General features: G+C 39.7%; 1 protein-coding gene across 1 annotated transcript in view; it reads right to left on the bottom strand.

Moving 5' to 3' along the window:
* The window catches only part of STX1B (syntaxin 1B), a 79,712-nt gene that overhangs the window by 12,537 nt on the left and 46,713 nt on the right, over nucleotides 1–20,462 (bottom strand). The window contains exons 2-4 of the mRNA XM_063430807.1: nucleotides 16,316–16,390; nucleotides 12,343–12,442; nucleotides 403–477 (exon numbers count right to left, since the gene is read on the bottom strand). Coding sequence (XP_063286877.1) covers nucleotides 403–477; nucleotides 12,343–12,442; nucleotides 16,316–16,390 — 250 coding nt within the window. The remainder of the gene's footprint in view (nucleotides 1–402; nucleotides 478–12,342; nucleotides 12,443–16,315; nucleotides 16,391–20,462) is intronic.

Raw genomic sequence — 20,462 nt, forward strand, 5'->3', positions numbered from 1 at the left:
GGACATTGTCCTCAATTTAATTTGCTTCAATCAGTATCACAAATAATTCCATTCTGTTAGAGAATAATTTCAAATGATTCATCTACAAAACCCACATAGATTTTAATGGTGACTTCTGTAGATAAACTATTTGAGAAGTTTTTTTCTAACAGTTTGGAGTAATTTCTGATATTGATTCACGCAAATCAAATTGAGGCCATTGATTGGGATCCAGTAGAGATCGATCGGACCAGGTTTGTGCTGCCTTGCAAGCAGTGGATTGGTAGGTGAGGGGTGGTATAGAATTGTTTCGTTACAGAGATACTGTCGACAAGTTCTATGAATTTATAAGTCACTGTATTATTTGCGAGTCCTCTAAATCGATTTCGGGTAGGTCAAGGTTCAGATGGCACATGGACTAACCTTTCAACTTGGATCGGACTTTGTTTGCGGTTTTTTTGATGTCAGCTGTGAGATCCTCCAATTCTTGTTTTGTTTCTGAATCAAAGGGATGGTACAAAAGGAAAGAAATCAAGAGAAAACACAAGAAAGACAGAAATAATAGAAAACAATTAAAAAAGGAGGAGAAGACTAAAAACAGAGAAATAAAGGAAAACATAAATATGTTGTATTAACATTTAAATAGCTACATCATATAACAGAGTGTGGTAAAATAGGATGTTAAAGGGACACTCTAAGCAAGCAAAACAAGTTTAGCTTTATGAAGTGGTTGTGGTGTACAGATCAGACCCCTGCACTCTCACTGCTCAATTCTCTGCCATTTAGGAGTTTAATTACTTGTTTATTCAGAAACAGTGAGTGTGGGCACGGGGGAGGTTTAAAAACATCCTTGTACTAATATGGGGTTCCTAATTACCCCCATAGGCTTTGTTTTAATTTCCTGTTTTGAGGACTAACAGGGTTAGTCATTAAAAAAGGATGATTTATCTCAAGCAGCCAACACGTTTAATGGGTTCGCCTGCTAGAATTAAAATAAAAATACCTGCAGATCCAGCCAATCATTTTTGACTGCAATTTTCTGCTCAAATAAAATTGAGGGCTAGGTTTATGTGTTAAAGGGTTTCTTCAATGACAGTAACGCAAAAATATGTGAGTTTTTACATGTGCATTTCCACAAATTGATACTTAATAAATGCATATAGCCCTTGTTATTGGGGTGTATAGCAATATATATTTATCCTTTAATGTTTTTCTTCTTTATTTGAAAAATATTGAACATGTATGGAATACTATATCACAAGCGACATTACATTTTATTCATCAAACTAAAAATTAACTGAAGTTGTAGTTTTGTTAAATAAGCCGCTAAATTTTAGGGACACCCCCCGGGCATCAATGCAACTGTAACACACTTGAATACTGTATTTTTTGCATGCTCAAATCATTCCTGTTTGTGCATAAAAAAAAAAACAAAAAAAAATTTGCACAATGCTACACCATAACCCCGCCTCTTTAGTCACACACCCTAACTCCAGAAAAAGACTTCCTTACTAAATGTCTGAACAAAGCTCAGCTTCTGACAGTACTGATTGATCTGAACTAGAAAACAACCTGCATTAGTAGGAAAGGACACCCAGGGAGACACTATCACTATCTACCACTATCTTTTTGCAATTTCTCTGACTGCCTGTAGCCAGGTTGTGAAATAAAAGTAGTTCACTCAGTGCTGTTGGGGCTGACACTGTGTGCATACCTTTGATAAGGAAGTCTTCCTGCATGAGTGGGTCTGGCTAAGGAGGCAGGATTATGGGGCAACATTCCGCTAAACATGCATTTATTTATTTTTTTGCAAAAACTATAAATATTTGAGCATGCAAAAAATATAGCATATTAATGAGGCCTACATCTATCAATTACAGTAAAGTTGTATTGGCACCTGGAGTGTGCCTTTAAACAATAAAGTGAACGGTCGCTATTATAGAATTTATACCACTGGAATAAAAATTCATACAGGCTTGTTAAATATAGGGGATACACCACCATATTAAAAATCCTGAGACGTAAGAGTTCCTGTTTAAGTAAGGTCTAAAATACCTGATTATATCTTGTTTTAACCAGACATAGCAAGAGAACATGCAAATAAAAAGAACATGCAAATAGCTCAAATGAAGACAAAACCGGGGAGAGGTAATTTGGCTCTGAATTAGACAGAGTGTGTTTAACGTCTCCTCCAGGAAAATACGAACCACAATGTGGGTTACTTACTATCTATTATTTTTCTTGCAGACATGAAACTTGCAAAGACCCCCACCGGTGACAACATTGCTGGGGTTGGATGGGATAGGCAAAGGTGAGTTCTGATTACCTGATCCTGTCTATCGTGGGCACTGCCATCTTCTGCTAACGTCACTGCTGGACTCTTGCGTATGTGCGAGAGTACAGCATTGGGTCTATGGAGGGTCCCTCGAGACCCTCCACAGATAAACCAATTTCCCTGCAGCTGTTACTGGTTACAGCTGGGTGATTGACACTTCTAGACGGCGGTAGCTCAGCCGAGTGTCTACAAGTATCAGGCATAGTCCCTACTTTGTATCAGTATATCTTTTGACTGTGTGAGGATTTCAGTCATATGCAGGGTGCACCTGGCAGTCAGTGTAGAGAGTGCGTACAGAGAAGAGGAGAAATGAAACTAACTTTCTATATAGCTGATTAAACTTTGTTCAATGCTGGTAAGAATATCATTTGTTGTGTGTAGAAATGGTTAATGTAGGAAGCGCTGAGCTGCAGGGTTTAATTGTTACTGGGTGCTACATTATATAATCCTACAAACCAATTAAGATCACAAACACATTGTGTAAAGTAAACCATAGCACATTGCCATCATGCAAATGTATTTATCGGTACAAAATTAGCAACATTCAGCACTAATTGAGAGCATACTATGAATATACCATCACCACTGTGTATAATGACATATCCAAATTTATACACTATAGAGATATATTTTCTAACAAACTCAAACACGTGTATACAATATAACCACAAGTGTTACCTTAAGATCACCGACAAAGAGAGTGGAGAACACAGCCCCATCGTTTCGGCCTGATGCCTATGAGAGCCCCTTGAGAAACGCATCAGGCCAAAATAATGGGGTGGTTGGGGGGAGTCACAATATTATTAGAGTGTCAAAATAATATACAGTGACACAATGAGTTTTGGAGTGTAACAACATCATACATAGAGTCACAATAATATGCAGTACTACGATAATATACAGAGACACAATAATATAGTGTGTCACAATAACACACAGAGTAACAATAATATACAGAGTGACAATAACACACAGAGTAACAATAATATACAGAGTGACAATAATATACAGAGTGACAATAATATACAGAGTGACATGATAATATATAGTCACACTAATATACAGTGACACATTAAAATACAGAGTGTCACAATAATATGCAGAGTACCACGATAATATACAGAATTACAATAATATACAGCGTCACAAAAATACAAAGAGTGTCACAAAAATACAAAGAGTGTCACAATAATATACAGAGTAACAATAATATACAGAGTAACAATAATACACAGAGTGTCACAATAATACACAGAGTGTCACAATAATATACAGAGTACCACGATAATATACAGAATAACAATAATATACAGAGTTTCACAATAATATACAGAGTGACAATAATACACAGAGTGTCACAATAATACACAGAGTGTCACAATAATATACAGAGTACCACGATAATATACAGAATAACAATAATACACAGAGTGTCACAATAATATACAGAGTACCACGATAATATACAGAATAACAATAATATACAGCGTCACAAAAATACAAAGAGTGTCACAAAAATACAAAGAGTGTCACAATAATATACAGAGTAACAATAATATACAGAGTAACAATAATACACAGAGTGTCACAATAATACACAGAGTGTCACAATAATATACAGAGTACCACGATAATATACAGAATAACAATAATATACAGTGTCACAATAATATACAGAGTAACAATAATATACAGAGTGACAATAATATACAGAGTAACGATAATATACAGAGTGACAATAATATACAGAGTAACGATAATATACAGAGTGACAATAATATACAGAGTAACGATAATATACAGAGTAACAATAATATACAGAGTAATGATATTATACAGAGTGACAATAATATACAGAGTAAGAATAATATACAGAGTAACAATAATATACATTGTCACAATAACACACAGAGTAAGAATAATATACAGAGTAACAATAATATACAGAGTACCACGATAATATACAGAATAACAATAATATACAGTGTCACAAAAATACAAAGAGTGTCACAATAATATACAGAGTAACAATAATACACAGAGTGTCACAATAATACAGAGAGTGTCACAATAATATACAGAGTAACAATAATACACAGAGTAACAATAATACACAGAGTGAATAATATACAGAGTAACAATAATATACAGAGTGAATACTATACCGAGTAATGATATTATACAGAGTAACAATAATATACAGAGTGACAATAATATACAGAGTAACGATAATATACAGAGTGACAATAATATACAGAGTGAATAATATACAGAGTAACGATATTATACAGAGTAACAATAATATATAGAGTGACAATAATATACAGAGTGACAATAATATACAGAGTAATGATAATATACAGAGTGACAATAATATACAGAGTGTCACAATAATATACAGAGTGACAATAATATACAGAGTAACGATAATATACAGAGTAACAATAATATACATTGTCACAATAACACACAGAGTAAGAATAATATACAGATTAACAATAATATACAGAATAACAATAATATACAGAATAACAATAATATACAGTGTCACAAAAATACAAAGAGTGTCACAATAATATACAGAGTAACAATAATATACAGAGTGACAATAATATACAGAGTAACAATAATATACAGAGTGATGATAATATACAGAGTGATGATAATATACAGAGTAACAATAATACACAGAGTGTCACAATAATATACAGAGTGACACAGTAAAGTTATTTCGGCCGTTTTATTTTATTTCATTCGGTAGCTGTAACTACTGAACAGAGACCACCCCCCTGGCTCATTAACTTCAAAGGGAACCATCGTTTAAGCCCTCTCCCTGTGCACGAACAAGGCAGCGGGACTTGGTCGTCGAGTGTCTGCAACTAAAGTCTAAAACTCGACTTCCCGAACACCGGTCCCAACCCGCTTGCTTCTTTGTTTCCCGAACCGCTAGGAGAGCGCTGTTCGGTACTTTTGTTCATACGAATGAGGGGAACAATCCTGTCTGCTTTACTGGGAGAATCTACTTGGGAAGCTGTTATTTCATATGGGAATCGCTTACTTTATTTAATCGAACGGCGAGTTATAATCCCTGATACTCCGGCCGTTCGGGAGGAAACTACCGAATGGGTATAGGATATACCAGGTTTCCTAACACAGAGTAACAATAATACACAGAGTGTCACAATAATACACAGAGTGTCACAATAATATATAGAGTGACAATAATACACAGAGTGTCACAATAATACACAGAGTGTCACAATAATGTACAGAGTGACAATAATATACAGAGTAACGATAACCTACAGAGTAACGATAATATACAGAGTGATGATAATATACAGAGTGATGATAATATACAGAGTAACAATAATATACAGAGTGACACAGTAAAATACAGAGTGTCTGAATATTTGTTTGACATGTCGTTTTAAGTAGCCTGGTAAGATTTTAAACTGTTTTGTTGTGTGTTTGTGTGAGCTGTTCCCTTAATCTGTATTTTGTATATATGTTACTCTTTATGAAATTCATGTTCCGTGTATGCCTGCCTAATACCCTTTTTTCTGTGTATGTTTGGAATCCATAGCAGATTCCGATTGGGTTAAGCACCCCACCCATCTACTCAGGGCCAAATTAACATAGGGACTGCATATTGATTTAAAAAAAAAATGTTTTGTTTTTTTACTACTCTTTGAACTTAAGAGCGATGTAGGCCTCCACCCTTGAGCGGTGGGTGGGGGCCATAAAGATAATGATCCATCCGATCACAGTGCTCTGTGTCATTTTACACAGCGCGGGAAAGTTCTTTGGAATTTTCCCACACTGTGTAAAATGACAAAGAGCACTCTGATTGGCTTAAACCAACAAATCAGAGTGTTCTTAGCCTAATTGCAGGGCGGGGGAAGGCTTTATAAGCCTTCCCCCACCCTGCAGAGCTCAGTCTGCGCGGAGCCCTTAATGGGTGAAGATGGATTAATTTTTTTCCGCTCGGGTCTTTTCATTTTCGTCACTTATTTTTCTTTTTTTGCGCTCGGGTTTTTTATTTTATTTTACGTTCGACAGGTATGATGGTTTTACATTTGGCCTTTTTTGGCGCTGAAAAATGAAGATTTTAGAAAAAAGAAGACGTCAAATGGTAAGTTTAATTTTTCTTTACAGGTTAGTTATTTTATTCCCCCTCACTATTTTTTAGGGTGAGCGGGATAGGTAGGGGGGTAACCTTTTTTTTGGGTGGGGGGGTGGGTGACTAGGGGCTTGGGGACCCCTAGTCACCTTTGATGGGGTGAGGGGGGGATTTGTCTTAGGGCCCCCACCCACCGCGCAGGGGTGGGGGCCGGGGGGAGGACAGTAGACCCCCCCCTCATTATCTTTATGGCCCCACCCACCGCTCAAGGGTGGGGGCCGGACAGTAGGGGTCCCCCCCCATTGTAATTTATGGCCCCCACGCACCGCGCAGGGTTGGGGGCCATGGGGGAGGACAGTAGGTCCCCCCCCCCTGATTGTCCACTATGGCCCCCACCACTCAGGGGTGGGGGCCAATAGGTTTTTTTTTTTTTTTTACAGTGAGCAGCCACTGGCTGCTCACTGTTTACTAGAAATGCCCCTACTCGCGGTATAGCGAGTAGGGGCAGATTATTTACTAATATTAAGTAATCTTTACTTAGTATTAGTAAATGTGGCTGAAAGACCAATTTAGGTCTTTCAGGCTTTTAGTAGATAACTCCCTAATACCGTGGGAATGAATAGGATCGGAGTTTCATTCAATCTAATGAAATTCCGATACAAACAAAATCCAAAATTGCGTTCTAACACGAATGGAGAAACTGTTAGAACGCAATTCACCAGTTTTGCCGGAGTCCTGTCTAAGTGACAGGAAGCAGCGTGGGAACAGGGAGGAAAGGTAAGGATTGTGGGAAAATTGCTGTGACCACCGGAAACGAAGCACACTTTGCTCCTCCGCTGGTCACTGCGTAGGAAACCTCCAGAAGAAAAATAGTCCCTATTTTTTCTTAAGTTTTAAAGAAAACTATAGCAGACAGGAAGAAATGAAGAACAGATCCTGAGAGAGGGAGAGAAGAAGAATCGATTGGGGAAAGGTAAGTTCGGCATGACAATGCCGCTTTAACGTGGAACGAGACAGAAATGGGAGTAGCAACCCTTGAGGAAGGGAAGACCAGAAGTTCTGTTTTGGACAGGTTTATTTTAAGGAAGTGAGCAGTAATCCAGTGAGAAATAGCAGAGAGGCAGTCCGAGACACTATCTTGCTTATTATTAGTATTATTGCTGTGGAGCTCTGTGAAACACTCAGACACATTACTGGGAGTATTATTGCTGTGGAGCTCCATTATACACTCAGATACATTACTGGGAGTATTATTGATGTGGGGCTCTGTTATACACTCAGACACATTACTGGGAGTATTATTGCTGCGGAGCTCTGTTATACACTCAGACACATTACTGGGAGTATTATTGCTGTGGAGCTCTGTTATACACTCAGACACATTACTGGGAGTATTATTGCTGTGGAGCTCTGTTATACACTCAGATACATTACTGGGAGTATTATTGATGTGGGGCTCTGTTATACACTCAGACACATTACTGGGAGTATTATTGCTGTGGAGCTCTGTTATACACTCAGACACATTACTGGGAGTATTATTGCTGTGGAGCTCTGTTATACACTCAGACACATTACTGGGAGTATTATTGCTGTGGAGCTCTGTTATACACTCAGACACATTACTGGGAGTATTATTGCCGTGGAGCTCTGTTATACACTCAGACACATTACTGGGAGTATTATTGCTGTGGAGCTCTGTTATACACTCAGATACATTACTGGGAGTATTATTGATGTGGGGCTCTGTTATACACTCAGACACATTACTGGGAGTATTATTGCTGTGGAGCTCTGTTATACACTCAGACACATTACTGGGAGTATTATTGCTGTGGAGCTCTGTTATACACTCAGACACATTACTGGGAGTATTATTGCTGTGGAGCTCTGTTATACACTCAGATACATTACTGGGAGTATTATTGATGTGGGGCTCTGTTATACACTCAGACACATTACTGGGAGTATTATTGCTGTGGAGCTCTGTTATACACTCAGACACATTACTGGGAGTATTATTGCTGTGGAGCTCTGTTATACACTCAGACACATTACTGGGAGTATTATTGCTGTGTAGCTCTGTTATACACTCAGACACATTACTGGGAGTATTATTGCTTTGGAGCTCTGTTATACACTCAGACACATTACTGGGAGTATTATTACTGTAGAGCTCTGTTTTACACTCAGGCACATTACTGGGAGTATTATTGCTGTGGAGCTCTGTGAAACACTCAGACACATTACTGGGAGTATTATTGCTGTGGAGCTCCGTTATACACTCAGATACATTACTGGGAGTATTATTGATGTGGGGCTCTGTTATACACTCAGACACATTACTGGGAGTATTATTGCTGTGGAGCTCTGTTATACACTCAGACACATTACTGGGAGTATTATTGCTGTGGAGCTCTGTTATACACTCAGATACATTACTGGGAGTATTATTGATGTGGGGCTCTGTTATACACTCAGACACATTACTGGGAGTATTATTGCTGTGGAGCTCTGTTATACACTCAGACACATTACTGGGAGTATTATTGCTGTGTAGCTCTGTTATACACTCAGACACATTACTGGGAGTATTATTACTGTGGAGCACTGTGATACACTCAGACACATTACTGGGAGTATTATTACTGTGGAGCTCTGTGATACACTCAGACACATTACTGGGAGTATTATTGCTGTGGAGCTCTGTTATACACTCAGACACATTACTGGGAGTATTATTGCTGTGGAGCTCTGTTATACACTCAGACACATTACTGGGAGTATTATTGCTGTGGAGCTCTGTTATACACTCAGACACATTACTGGGAGTATTATTGCTGTGGAGCTCTGTTATACACTCAGACACATTACTGGGAGTATTATTGCTGTGGAGCTCTGTTATACACTCAGACACATTACTGGGAGTATTATTGCTGTGGAGCTCTGTTATACACTCAGACACATTACTGGGAGTATTATTGCTGTGTAGCTCTGTTATACACTCAGACACATTACTGGGAGTATTATTACTGTGGAGCTCTGTGATACACTCAGACACATTACTGGGAGTATTATTGCTGTGGAGCTCTGTGATACACTCAGACACATTACTGGGAGTATTATTGCTGTGGAGCTCTGTTATACACTCAGACACATTACTGGGAGTATTATTGCTGTGGAGCTCTGTTATACACTCAGACACATTACTGGGAGTATTATTGCTGTGGAGCTCTGTTATACACTCAGACACATTACTGGGAGTATTATTGCTGTGGAGCTCTGTTATATGCTCAGACACATTACTGGGAGTATTATTGCTGTGGAGCTCTGTTATACACTCAGACACATTACTGGGAGTATTATTGCTGTGGGGTTTCTGTTATACACTGAGACACATTACTGGGAGTGCTATTGCTGTGGAGCTCTGTTATACACTAAGACACATTACTGGGAGTATTATCGCTGTGGAGCTCTGTTATACACTCAGACACATTGCTGGGAGTATTTTCGCTGTGGAGCTCTGTTATACACTCAGATACATTACTGGGAGTATTATTACTGTGGAGCTCTGTTATACACTCAGACACATTACTGGGAGTATTATTGCTGTGGAGCTTTGTTATACACTCAGACACATTACTGGGAGTATTATTGCTGTGGAGCTCTGTTATACACTCAGGCACATTACTGGGAGTATTATTGCTGTGGAGCTCTGTTATACACTATAAAAGGCACTGTCTCTCCTATATAGGGACACTTGGGAAGACAAACTGGGGGACACATACTGGAAAACAAGTATACTAAGTGACTCTCATCTCTCTATACATTAGAAATGGATTCTCTGTACACTCTCTATTCATTATACTAGGAATAATGAACTCTCCATTTTACTATACTAAGAGCGATGGACTCTCAGGACTCTCTTTTTTAGTTTACTAAGAGAGATGGGCTTTCTGCATTTTAACATACTAAGAGCGATGGACTCTCTATTTTAGCGTACTAAGAGCGATGGACTCTCTGTATTTTAGCGTACTAAGAGCGATGGACTCTCTGTATTTTAGCGTACTAAGAGCGATGGACTCTCTGTATTTTAGCGTACTAAGAGTGATGGACTCTCTGTATTTTAGCGTACTAAGAGCGATGGACTCTCTGTATTTTAGCGTTCTAAGAGTGATGGACTATCTCTATTTTAGCGTACTAAGAGTGATGGACTCTCTATTTTAGCGTATTAAGAGCGATGGACTCTCTGTATTTTAGCGTATTAAGAGCGATGGACCCTCTGTATTTTGGCGTTCTAAGAGCGATGGACTCTCTGTATTTTAGCGTTCTAAGAGCGATGGACTCTCTGTATTTTAGCGTATTAAGAGCGATGGACTCTCTGTATTTTAGCGTACTAAGAGCGATGGACTCTCTGTATTTTAGCGTACTAAGAGTGATGGACTCTCTGTATTTTAGTGTACTAAGAGTGATGGATTCTGTATTTTAGCGTACTAAGAGCGATGGACTCTCTGTATTTTAGCGTATTAAGAGCGATGGACTCTCTGTATTTTAGCGTACTAAGAGCGATGGACTCTCTATTTTAGCATACTAAGAGTGATGGACTCTCTGTATTTTAGCGTACTAAGAGCGATGGACTCTCTGTATTTTAGCGTACTAAGAGCGATGGACTCTCTGTATTTTAGCGTACTAAGAGCGATGGACTCTCTATTTTAGCGTACTAAGAGCGATGGACTCTCTGTATTTTAGCGTACTAAGAGCGATGGACTATCTCTATTTTAGCGTACTAAGAGTGATGGACTCTCTGTATTTTAGCGTACTAAGAGCGATGGACTCTCTGTATTTTAGCGTATTAAGAGCGATGGACTCTCTGTATTTTGGCGTTCTAAGAGTGATGGACTCTCTATTTTAGCGTACTAAGAGCGATGGACTCTCTGTATTTTAGCGTATTAAGAGTGATGGACTCTCTGTATTTTAGCGTACTAAGAGCGATGGACTCTCTGTATTTTAGCGTATTAAGAGTGATGGACTCTCTGTATTTTAGCGTACTAAGAGCGATGGACTCTCTGTATTTTAGCGTATTAAGAGTGATGGACTCTCTGTATTTTAGCGTTCTAAGAGTGATGGACTCTCTCTATTTTAGCGTACTAAGAGCGATGGACTCTCTGTATTTTAGCGTATTAAGAGTGATGGACTCTCTGTATTTTAGCGTACTAAGAGCGATGGACTCTCTGTATTTTAGCGTACTAAGAGCGATGGACTATCTCTATTTTAGCGTACTAAGAGTGATGGACTCTCTCTATTTTAGCGTACTAAGAGTGATGGACTCTCTGTATTTTAGCGTATTAAGAGTGATGGACTCTCTGTATTTTAGCGTTCTAAGAGTGATGGACTCTCTCTATTTTAGCGTACTAAGAGCGATGGACTCTCTGTATTTTAGCGTATTAAGAGTGATGGACTCTCTGTATTTTAGCGTACTAAGAGCAATGGACTCTGTATTTTAGCGTACTAAGAGCGATGGACTATCTCTATTTTAGCGTACTAAGAGTGATGGACTCTCTCTATTTTAGCGTACTAAGAGTGATGGACTCTCTGTATTTTGGCGTACTAAGAGCGATGGATTCTGTATTTTAGCGTACTAAGAGCGATGGACTCTCTGTATTTTAGCGTACTAAGAGCGATGGACTCTCTGTATTTTAGCGTTCTAAGAGCGATGGACTCTCTGTATTTTGGCGTTCTAAGAGCGATGGACTCTCTATTTTAGCGTACTAAGAGCGATGGATTCTGTATTTTAGCATACTGAGGAAGTCAGTGGAATCTCTATTTTAGCAACCTCACTCCTCGTCTATGCACTTCCCTCTCATCCTGACATCTTCCCTGTTCTCCCCCCTTATTTCCCACTCACTCTCATCAGGGTTGGGGGCAGCCAGGATAGCACTGTGTTGTTTCTTCACCTGCTCCACATCCTCTGAGAGCTTCTCGATGCATCCTCTGATTTCTTCCACCTATTGAGACACAGTAATACTGAGCCTTTACAATAACCACGACAAAGGCAGACTAGATACAGGAATGTACTAATATAATCCATTTAATTTCAGTGGAAATTGAAGACACAGCAGCATTTGAGTTAAGATGACTGAACGTTATGATGTGACTGATGTTTAAAAAACTGATTTCTATAAATGTGGTCACTTGCAATTTAAAAACGACAAAAAAATTATCAAATTGAAAAAAAAAGAATATGCATTCTTAACATGTGATCCTTCGATAAATCATGTAACAAACACTTTCAGAAATATTAGAAACTTTAATAGTAGCATGGTAAAGAATAGCACAGTCATAGTGTAGTATAGCAGAGACTAGCACAGTCATAGTGTAGTATAGTAGAGAAAATATCAGTTATAGTGTGGTATAGTAGAGAAGAAAAAGTCACTGTATAGTATAGTAAAGAATAGCACAGTCATAGTGTAGTATAGTAGAGGAGAAATCAGTCATAGTGTGGTATAGTAGATGAGAGATCAATTATAGTGTAAAGTAGAAGAAAGATCAGCTATAGTGTAGCATAGTAGAGAATAGCACAGTCATAGTGTAGTATAGTATAGGAGAGCACAGTCATAGTTTAGTATAGTAGAGGAAAGATCAGTTATAGTGTAGCATAGCAGAAAATAGCACAGTAGTAGTAAAGTAGAAAACAATAAGTACAGTCAAGAGTACAGTCATGTTTGTAATGTAATAAAGGAGAACGCAGTCATAGTTTAGTGTAGTAGAGATGAGTAGTCATTTTGTTGTATAGCAGAGGAGAGAGTTGTCAGGCATTCACAATGATTTTCAAATTTAAGGCAAAAATAGCCAAACTAGTCAAAGTGTATAATAAAGGAAAGTGCAGTCAGACTGTAGTATAGTGTCGAAGGGTGCAGTCAGAGAGTACTATAGTGTAGGACAGTGCAGTCAGAGTGTAGTATAGTGCAGTCAGCGTGAAGTATAGTGTAGGAGAATGCAGTCAGAGTGTAGTATAGTGCAGTCATAAATTAGTATAGTGTAGGAGAGTGCAGTCAGAGTGTAGTATAGTGTAGTATAGTGCAGTCAGCGTGTAGTATAGTGTAGGAGAGTGGAGTCAGAGTGTAGTATAGTGCAGTCAGAGAGTAGTATAGTGTAGGAGAGTGCAGTCAGAGTGTAGTATAGTGCAGTCAGAGAGTCGTATAGTGTAGGAGAGTGCAGTCAGAGTGTAGTATAGTGTAGTATAATGCAGTCAGAGATTAGTATAGCGTAGGAGAGTGCAGTCAGAGTGTAGTATAGTGTAGTATAGTGCAGTCAGAGAGTAGTATAGTGTAGAAGAGTGCAGTCAGAGTGTAGTATAGTTAAGGAGAGTGCAGTTAGAGTGTAGTATAGTACAGTCAGAGTGTAGTGTAGTGTAGGAGAGTGCAGTCAGAGTGTAGTATAGTGTAGGAGAGTGCAATCAGAGTGTAGGATAGTGCAGTCAGAGTGTAGTATAGTGTTGTATAGTGCAGTCAGAGTGTAGTATAGTTTAGTATAGTGCAGTCAGAGTATAGTATAATGTAGGATAGTGCAGTCAGGGTGTAGTATAGTGTAGGATAGTGCAGTCAGAGTATAGTATAGTGTAGGATAGTGCAGTCAGAGTGTAGTATAGTGCAGTCAGAGTGTAGTATAGTGTAGGATTGTGCAGTCAGAGTGTAGTATAGTGTAGGAGAGTGCAGCCAGAGTGTAGTATAGTGTAGTATAGTGCAGTCAGAGTATAGTATAGTATAGTATAGTGCAGTCAGAGTGTAGTATAGTGCAATCAGAGTGTAGTATAGTGCAGTCAGAGTGTAGGATAGTGCAGTCAGAGTGTAGGATAGTGCAGTCAGAGTATAGTGCAGTCAGAGTATAGTATAGTGTAGGATAGTACAGTCAGAGTGTAGTATAGTGCAGTCAGAGTGTAGTATAGTGTAGGATAGTGCAGTCAGAGTATAGTATAGTGCAGTCAGAGTATAGTATAGTGTAGGATAGTGCAGTCAGAGTGTAGTATAGTGCAATCAGAGTGTAATATAGTGTAGTATAGTGCAATCAGAGTGTAGTATAGTGCAGTCAGAGTGTAGTATAGTGTAGTATAGTGCAGTCAGAGTGTAGTATAGTGTAGGATAGTGCAGTCAGAGTGTAGTATAGTGCAGTCAGAGTATAGTATAGTGTAGGATAGTGCAGTCAGAGTGTAGTATAGTGCAATCAGAGTGTAATATAGTGTAGTATAGTGCAATCAGAGTGTAGTATAGTGCAATCAGAGTGTAATATAGTGTAGTATAGTGCAATCAGAGTGTAGTATAGTGCAGTCAGAGTGTAGGATAGTGCAGTCAGAGTATAGTGCAGTCAGAGTATAGTATAGTGTAGGATAGTGCAGTCAGAGTGTAGTATAGTGCAGTCAGAGTATAGTATAGTGTAGGATAGTGCAATCAGAGTGTAGTATAGTGCAATCAGAGTGTAATATAGTGTAGTATAGTGCAATCAGAGTGTAGTATAGTGCAGTCAGAGTGTAGGATAGTGCAGTCAGAGTATAGTATAGTGTAGGATAGTACAGTCAGAGTGTAGTATAGTGCAATCAGAGTGTAGTATAGTGTAGGATAGTGCAGTCAGAGTGTAGTATAGTGCAGTCAGAGTATAGTATAGTGTGGGATAGTGCAGTCAGAGTATAGTGCAGTCAGAGTATAGTATAGTGTGGGATAGTGCAGTCAGAGTATAGTGCAGTCAGAGTATAGTATAGTGTGGGATAGTGCAGTCAGAGTATAGTGCAGTCAGAGTATAGTATAGTGTGGGATAGTGCAGTCAGAGTATAGTATAGTGTAGGATAGTACAGTCAGAGTGTAGTATAGTGCAATCAGAGTGTAGTATAGTGTAGGATAGTGCAGTCAGAGTGTAGTATAGTGTAGGATAGTGCAGTCAGAGTGTAGTATAGTGCAGTCAGAGTATAGTATAGTGCAGTCAGAGTATAGTATAGTGCAGTCAGAGTATAGTACAGTTTGGTATAGTGCAGTCAGAGTATAGTATAGTGCAGTCAGAGTATAGTATAGTGCAGTCAGAGTATAGTATAGTGCAGTCAGAGTATAGTACAGTTTAGTATAGTGCAGTCAGAGTATAGTATAGTGCAGTCAGAGTATGGTATAGTGAAGGATAGTGCAATCAGAGTGTAATATAGTGCAGTCAGAGTATAGTACAGTTTAGTATAGTGCAGTCAGAGTATAGTATAGTTTAGTATAGTGCAGTCAGAGTATAGTATAGTGTAGTATAGTGCAGTCAGAGTATAGTATAGTGTAGTATAGTGCAGTCAGAGTATAGTATAGTGCAGTCAGAGTGTAGTATAGTGCAGTCAGAGTATAGTATAGTGTAGGATAGTGCAATCAGAGTGTAATATAGTGCAGTCAGAGTATAGTATAGTGCAGTCAGAGTATAGTATAGTGCAGTCAGAGTATAGTATAGTGTAGGATAGTGCAGTCAGAGTATAGTATAGTGCATTCAGAGTATAGTATAGTGTAGGATAGTGCAGTCAGAGTATAGTATAGTGCAGTCAGAGTATAGTATAGTGTAGGATAGTGCAGTCAGAGTATAGTATAGTGCAGTCAGAGTATAGTATAGTATAGTATAGTGCAGTCAGAGTATAGTATAGTGCAGTCAGAGTATAGTATAGTGTAGTATAGTTATAATGTAGTAATATCGGGGTGAAGTTGATGGATTGACCATGGTTTGCAGTGAATCCATAGACGACCTGGATTTAAAGTTCACAAATTATCAGGAATAAACGCTGTTACCAAAGTAAACACTAGGAATAACTTGAGAAGCATATCTGTGTAATCATGTAAAGGAGATCGACGTCCCGTCATCAGATCTCTCACCTGCTCAAAAAATTCATCCATAAAATGATCCCGATCCACGTGTACAATTTCCTCATCGTCATCACTGTCTTTCGCCTGAAGGAGAAGAAGAAACGGAAAATTGTGAGTAATAAACAGGAGAAGAGAATGAGCAGTAAATGCCATTTATTTGTCATTGATCTATTCTAACATTACCGCATGGCACCATAAATACACAGAAACAAAATGAATGCTGATTGTTTAGCATATGGTTAGAAAACAATGTGAAAAGAAGGGAGCCGAAACGTAGGTCCTTAGGGATGTTGGAGGGTTCATTAAGGTAGTCGAAGAGATCATAAGAGCAGAGGCGGCATATTTAAATACTGTGTCGGTGGTATCAGACAGATCTCTGTATATGAGGCCGGTATCAGACAGATCTCTGTATATGAGGCCGGCATCAGACAGATCTCTGTATATGAGGCCAGTAACAGACAGATCTCTGTATATGAGGCCGGTATCAGACAGATCTCTGTATATGAGGCCGGTATCAGACAGATCTCTGTATATGAGGCCGGTATCAGACAGATCTCTGTATATGAGGCCGGTATCAGACAGATCTCTGTATATGAGGCTGGTATCAGACAGATCTCTGTATATGAGGCCGGTATCAGACAGATCTCTGTATATGAGGCCGGTATCAGACAGATCTCTGTATATGAGGCCGGTATCAGACAGATCTCTGTATATGAGGCCGGTATCAGACAGATCTCTGTATATGAGGCCGGCATCAGACAGATCTCTGTATATGAGGCCGGTATCAGACAGATCTCTGTATATGAGGCCGGTATCAGACAGATCTCTGTATATGAGGCCGGTATCAGACAGATCTCTGTATATGAGGCCGTCATCAGACAGATCTCTGTATATGAGGCCGGTATCAGACAGATCTCTGTATATGAGGCCGGTATCAGACAGATCTCTGTATATGAGGCCGGCATCAGACAGATCTCTGTATATGAGGCCGGTATCAGACAGATCTCTGTATATGAGGCGGTATCAGACAGATCTCTGTTTATGAGGCTGGTATCAGACAGATCTCTGTATATGAGGCCGGTATCAGACAGATCTCTGTATATGAGGCCGGCATCAGACAGATCTCTGTATATGAGGCCGGTATCAGACAGATCTCTGTTTATGAGGCTGGTATCAGACAGATCTCTGTATATGAGGCCGGTATCAGACAGATCTCTGTATATGAGGCCGGTATCAGACAGATCTCTGTATATGAGGCCGGTATCAGACAGATCTCTGTATATGAGGCCGGTATCAGACAGATCTCTGTATATGAGGCCGGTATCAGACAGATCTCTGTATATGAGGCCGGCATCAGACAGATCTCTGTATATGAGGTCAGTAACAGACAGATCTCTGTATATGAGGCTGGTATCAGACAGATCTCTGTATATGAGGCCGGTATCAGACAGATCTCTGTATATGAGGCCAGTAACAGACAGATCTCTGTATATGAGGCTGGTATCAGACAGATCTCTGTATATGAGGCCGGTATCAGACAGATCTCTGTATATGAGGCCGGTATCAGACAGATCTCTGTATATGAAGCCGTTAAAAGATAGATCTCTGTATTTTACGTTGGTAACAGATCTCTAGAGACAGGTAAAAAATACATCTCAGAGACATGGGACAGGAGACAGCTCTGTTTAAGTACGTACTTCCATTTGGCACCAGAAAAGATGGGAGCTTAGAAGGACATCACAAGGTTTATTCACTAAACTATGAATTAAAGCTAAGTGGAATCCATTTTTAAGTTGATATAAGCAGAGAAAATGTATCAGGTTGCTAATAGTACTGGGGGGCTAACCCCTAATGATAAATATAAGTATAAACACGAGAACAAGGGAAGGATCGGAGGTAGAGACTGTTTCCCCCCCCCCCAGCAATATTCACATTTTGGTTCCCTTATTATGTTTTGTTAGCACTATTTATTTAAAACGTAGGATTTATCATTACTTTCCATACCCACATATGTTGTTTTTTTTTTTTATATTATACTTATTAAATGTTACTTTTTATTTAAGGGTTGTTCATCATCTCCATAGGTCAGGCTCGTGAGGTGTGAAACCGTCTCTACCTCCGATCCTTCCCTTGTTCTTTTATTTATAACTGAAATCCAGATTACAAATCTGAGGCTAAAATTACTAGGATGTGGCTAATGCTGAGCATTTTTCTAATGCAGCAATTCTAACCTCAATTCTACCATTTGCTCCATTTCAGAGTTTAGTGAAATAACTCCTGAGAGCGCGAGGTTAGCAAGGTGAATTCTGGTGGAAAGGGGTGACTGAGAAATAGGGATGGGGAGAGAGATATGGAGGTGAAGGAGAGGCGTAATGGTAAAAGCAGGACAGGCAGAGGCTTGGTGAAGCAGATGGCATGAGATATGCAATGAGATGGACTGGGTCTGAGAACATGGGAAATATCTACGAAAATAAGATAACGAACGAAGGGTTAACCCGATGGAGGCTGAGAGTATATTTAGTAACAGGGCCGAGACCACAGCCAGACCGACAAGGTCACTCACTCAGTGTGTAACTCTAGCCTCCCCCCAGAGAGAGCACTTGAAAGGGGGAGACATTAAGGCAGGGGACAGTAGGGGAGGGAGGATGAATGTGCAGAACAGATGGGGTAACAGGGAAGACAGGAAGGGGAGAACGAAATAAAGAGAAAGGGATTGAGTTGCTTTCGATGCTAATGAGTCCATAGAAAATAGTAATTACACATATTATTTTCCACTTATATTATTATTACATCAAGCTAATACTGCTAGGCTTAACATGCAACATCAGAAGAGACTGTGAATGTCTTGGCTGAAGAGCTTGCAATCTGCTTGTGGTAGGTATTAAAATTCCAGCCTATCCATCTCCAGTCTTCATAAAAGATAAATGCATGAAATTCTGATTTGATCACTTATAAAATAATCCATGGCTGACAGAGCACTGCACAATGGTTAGGGAAATTAAATACCACGTTTTAGGGTGGCTGAAAATCCAGGCCTTTCTATATAACACTACATGGCTAGCACGTCCAAGAATCAGACAGTCACATGATGGCAGCAAACATGGCTGCCTGCCCGCACCTCACTGTGTTACAAAACAGCCAAGGAAACCCGATAAGTCTCAGCGATAGTCGCCAATGGCAGAAAACTGCTGAGCTCACCAAGTCATTACAGCAGACAAATACTTACAACATCTCTCTCTGAAATCAGACCTCAAACCAAGGCCCACAAAATACAGTATGGCTGCCCAAACCTGAAGAATTGCAAACTATTGCATCAAAGCAACTGCCCACCATAATAAGTTAAATTCATTCAATTTGCATTGTTTAATTAATAACATACCTTTAAAGGGTCACTATTTAGGAGGGACTGTCCCTATTTTATGCACAGATCCCTCTGTCCCTCTTTTCTCTCCTAATGTCCCTCTTTTCTAGGAGGTCCCACAATACTCCCAGTAATGTGTCTGAGTGTATAACAGAGCTCCACAGCAATAATACTCCCAGTAATGTGTCTGAGTGTATAACAGAGCTCCACAGTAATAATACTCCCAGTAATGTGTCTGAGTGTATAACAGAGCTCCACAGTAATAATACTCCCAGTAATGTGTCTGAGTGTATAACAGAGCTCCACAGTAATAATACTCCCAGTAATGTGTCTGAGTGTATAACAGAGCCCCACAGCAATAATACTCCCAGTAATGTGTCTGAGTGTATAACAGAGCTCCACAGCGAAAATACTCCCAGTAATGTGTCTGAGTGTATAACAGAGCTCCACAGCAATAATACTCCCAGTAATGTGTCTGAGTGTATAACAGAGCTCCACAGCAATAATACTCCCAGTAATGTGTCTGAGTGTATAACAGAGCTCCACAGCAATAATACTCCCAGTAATGTGTCTGAGTGTATAACAGAGCTCCACAGTAATCAGGGGCGGACTGACCGGTCGGGCACTTCGGACATGGTCCGAGGGCCCGGCCGGGAGGGGGGCCCGCCATCAGGGGGCCCGGCCGCCCCTTTAAATGCTGCAGCCGCCTGAGCGCTCTCTTAAGAGCGCTCAGGCGGCTGCAGCTTCTCACCTCCCCTCCCCGTAGCGTGGCCGAGCTGCTCTGCGTCCGCGGTG

The sequence above is a fragment of the Pelobates fuscus genome, chromosome 8 (assembly GCF_036172605.1).
Source record: "Pelobates fuscus isolate aPelFus1 chromosome 8, aPelFus1.pri, whole genome shotgun sequence".
In the NCBI taxonomy this organism is placed as follows: domain Eukaryota; kingdom Metazoa; phylum Chordata; class Amphibia; order Anura; family Pelobatidae; genus Pelobates; species Pelobates fuscus.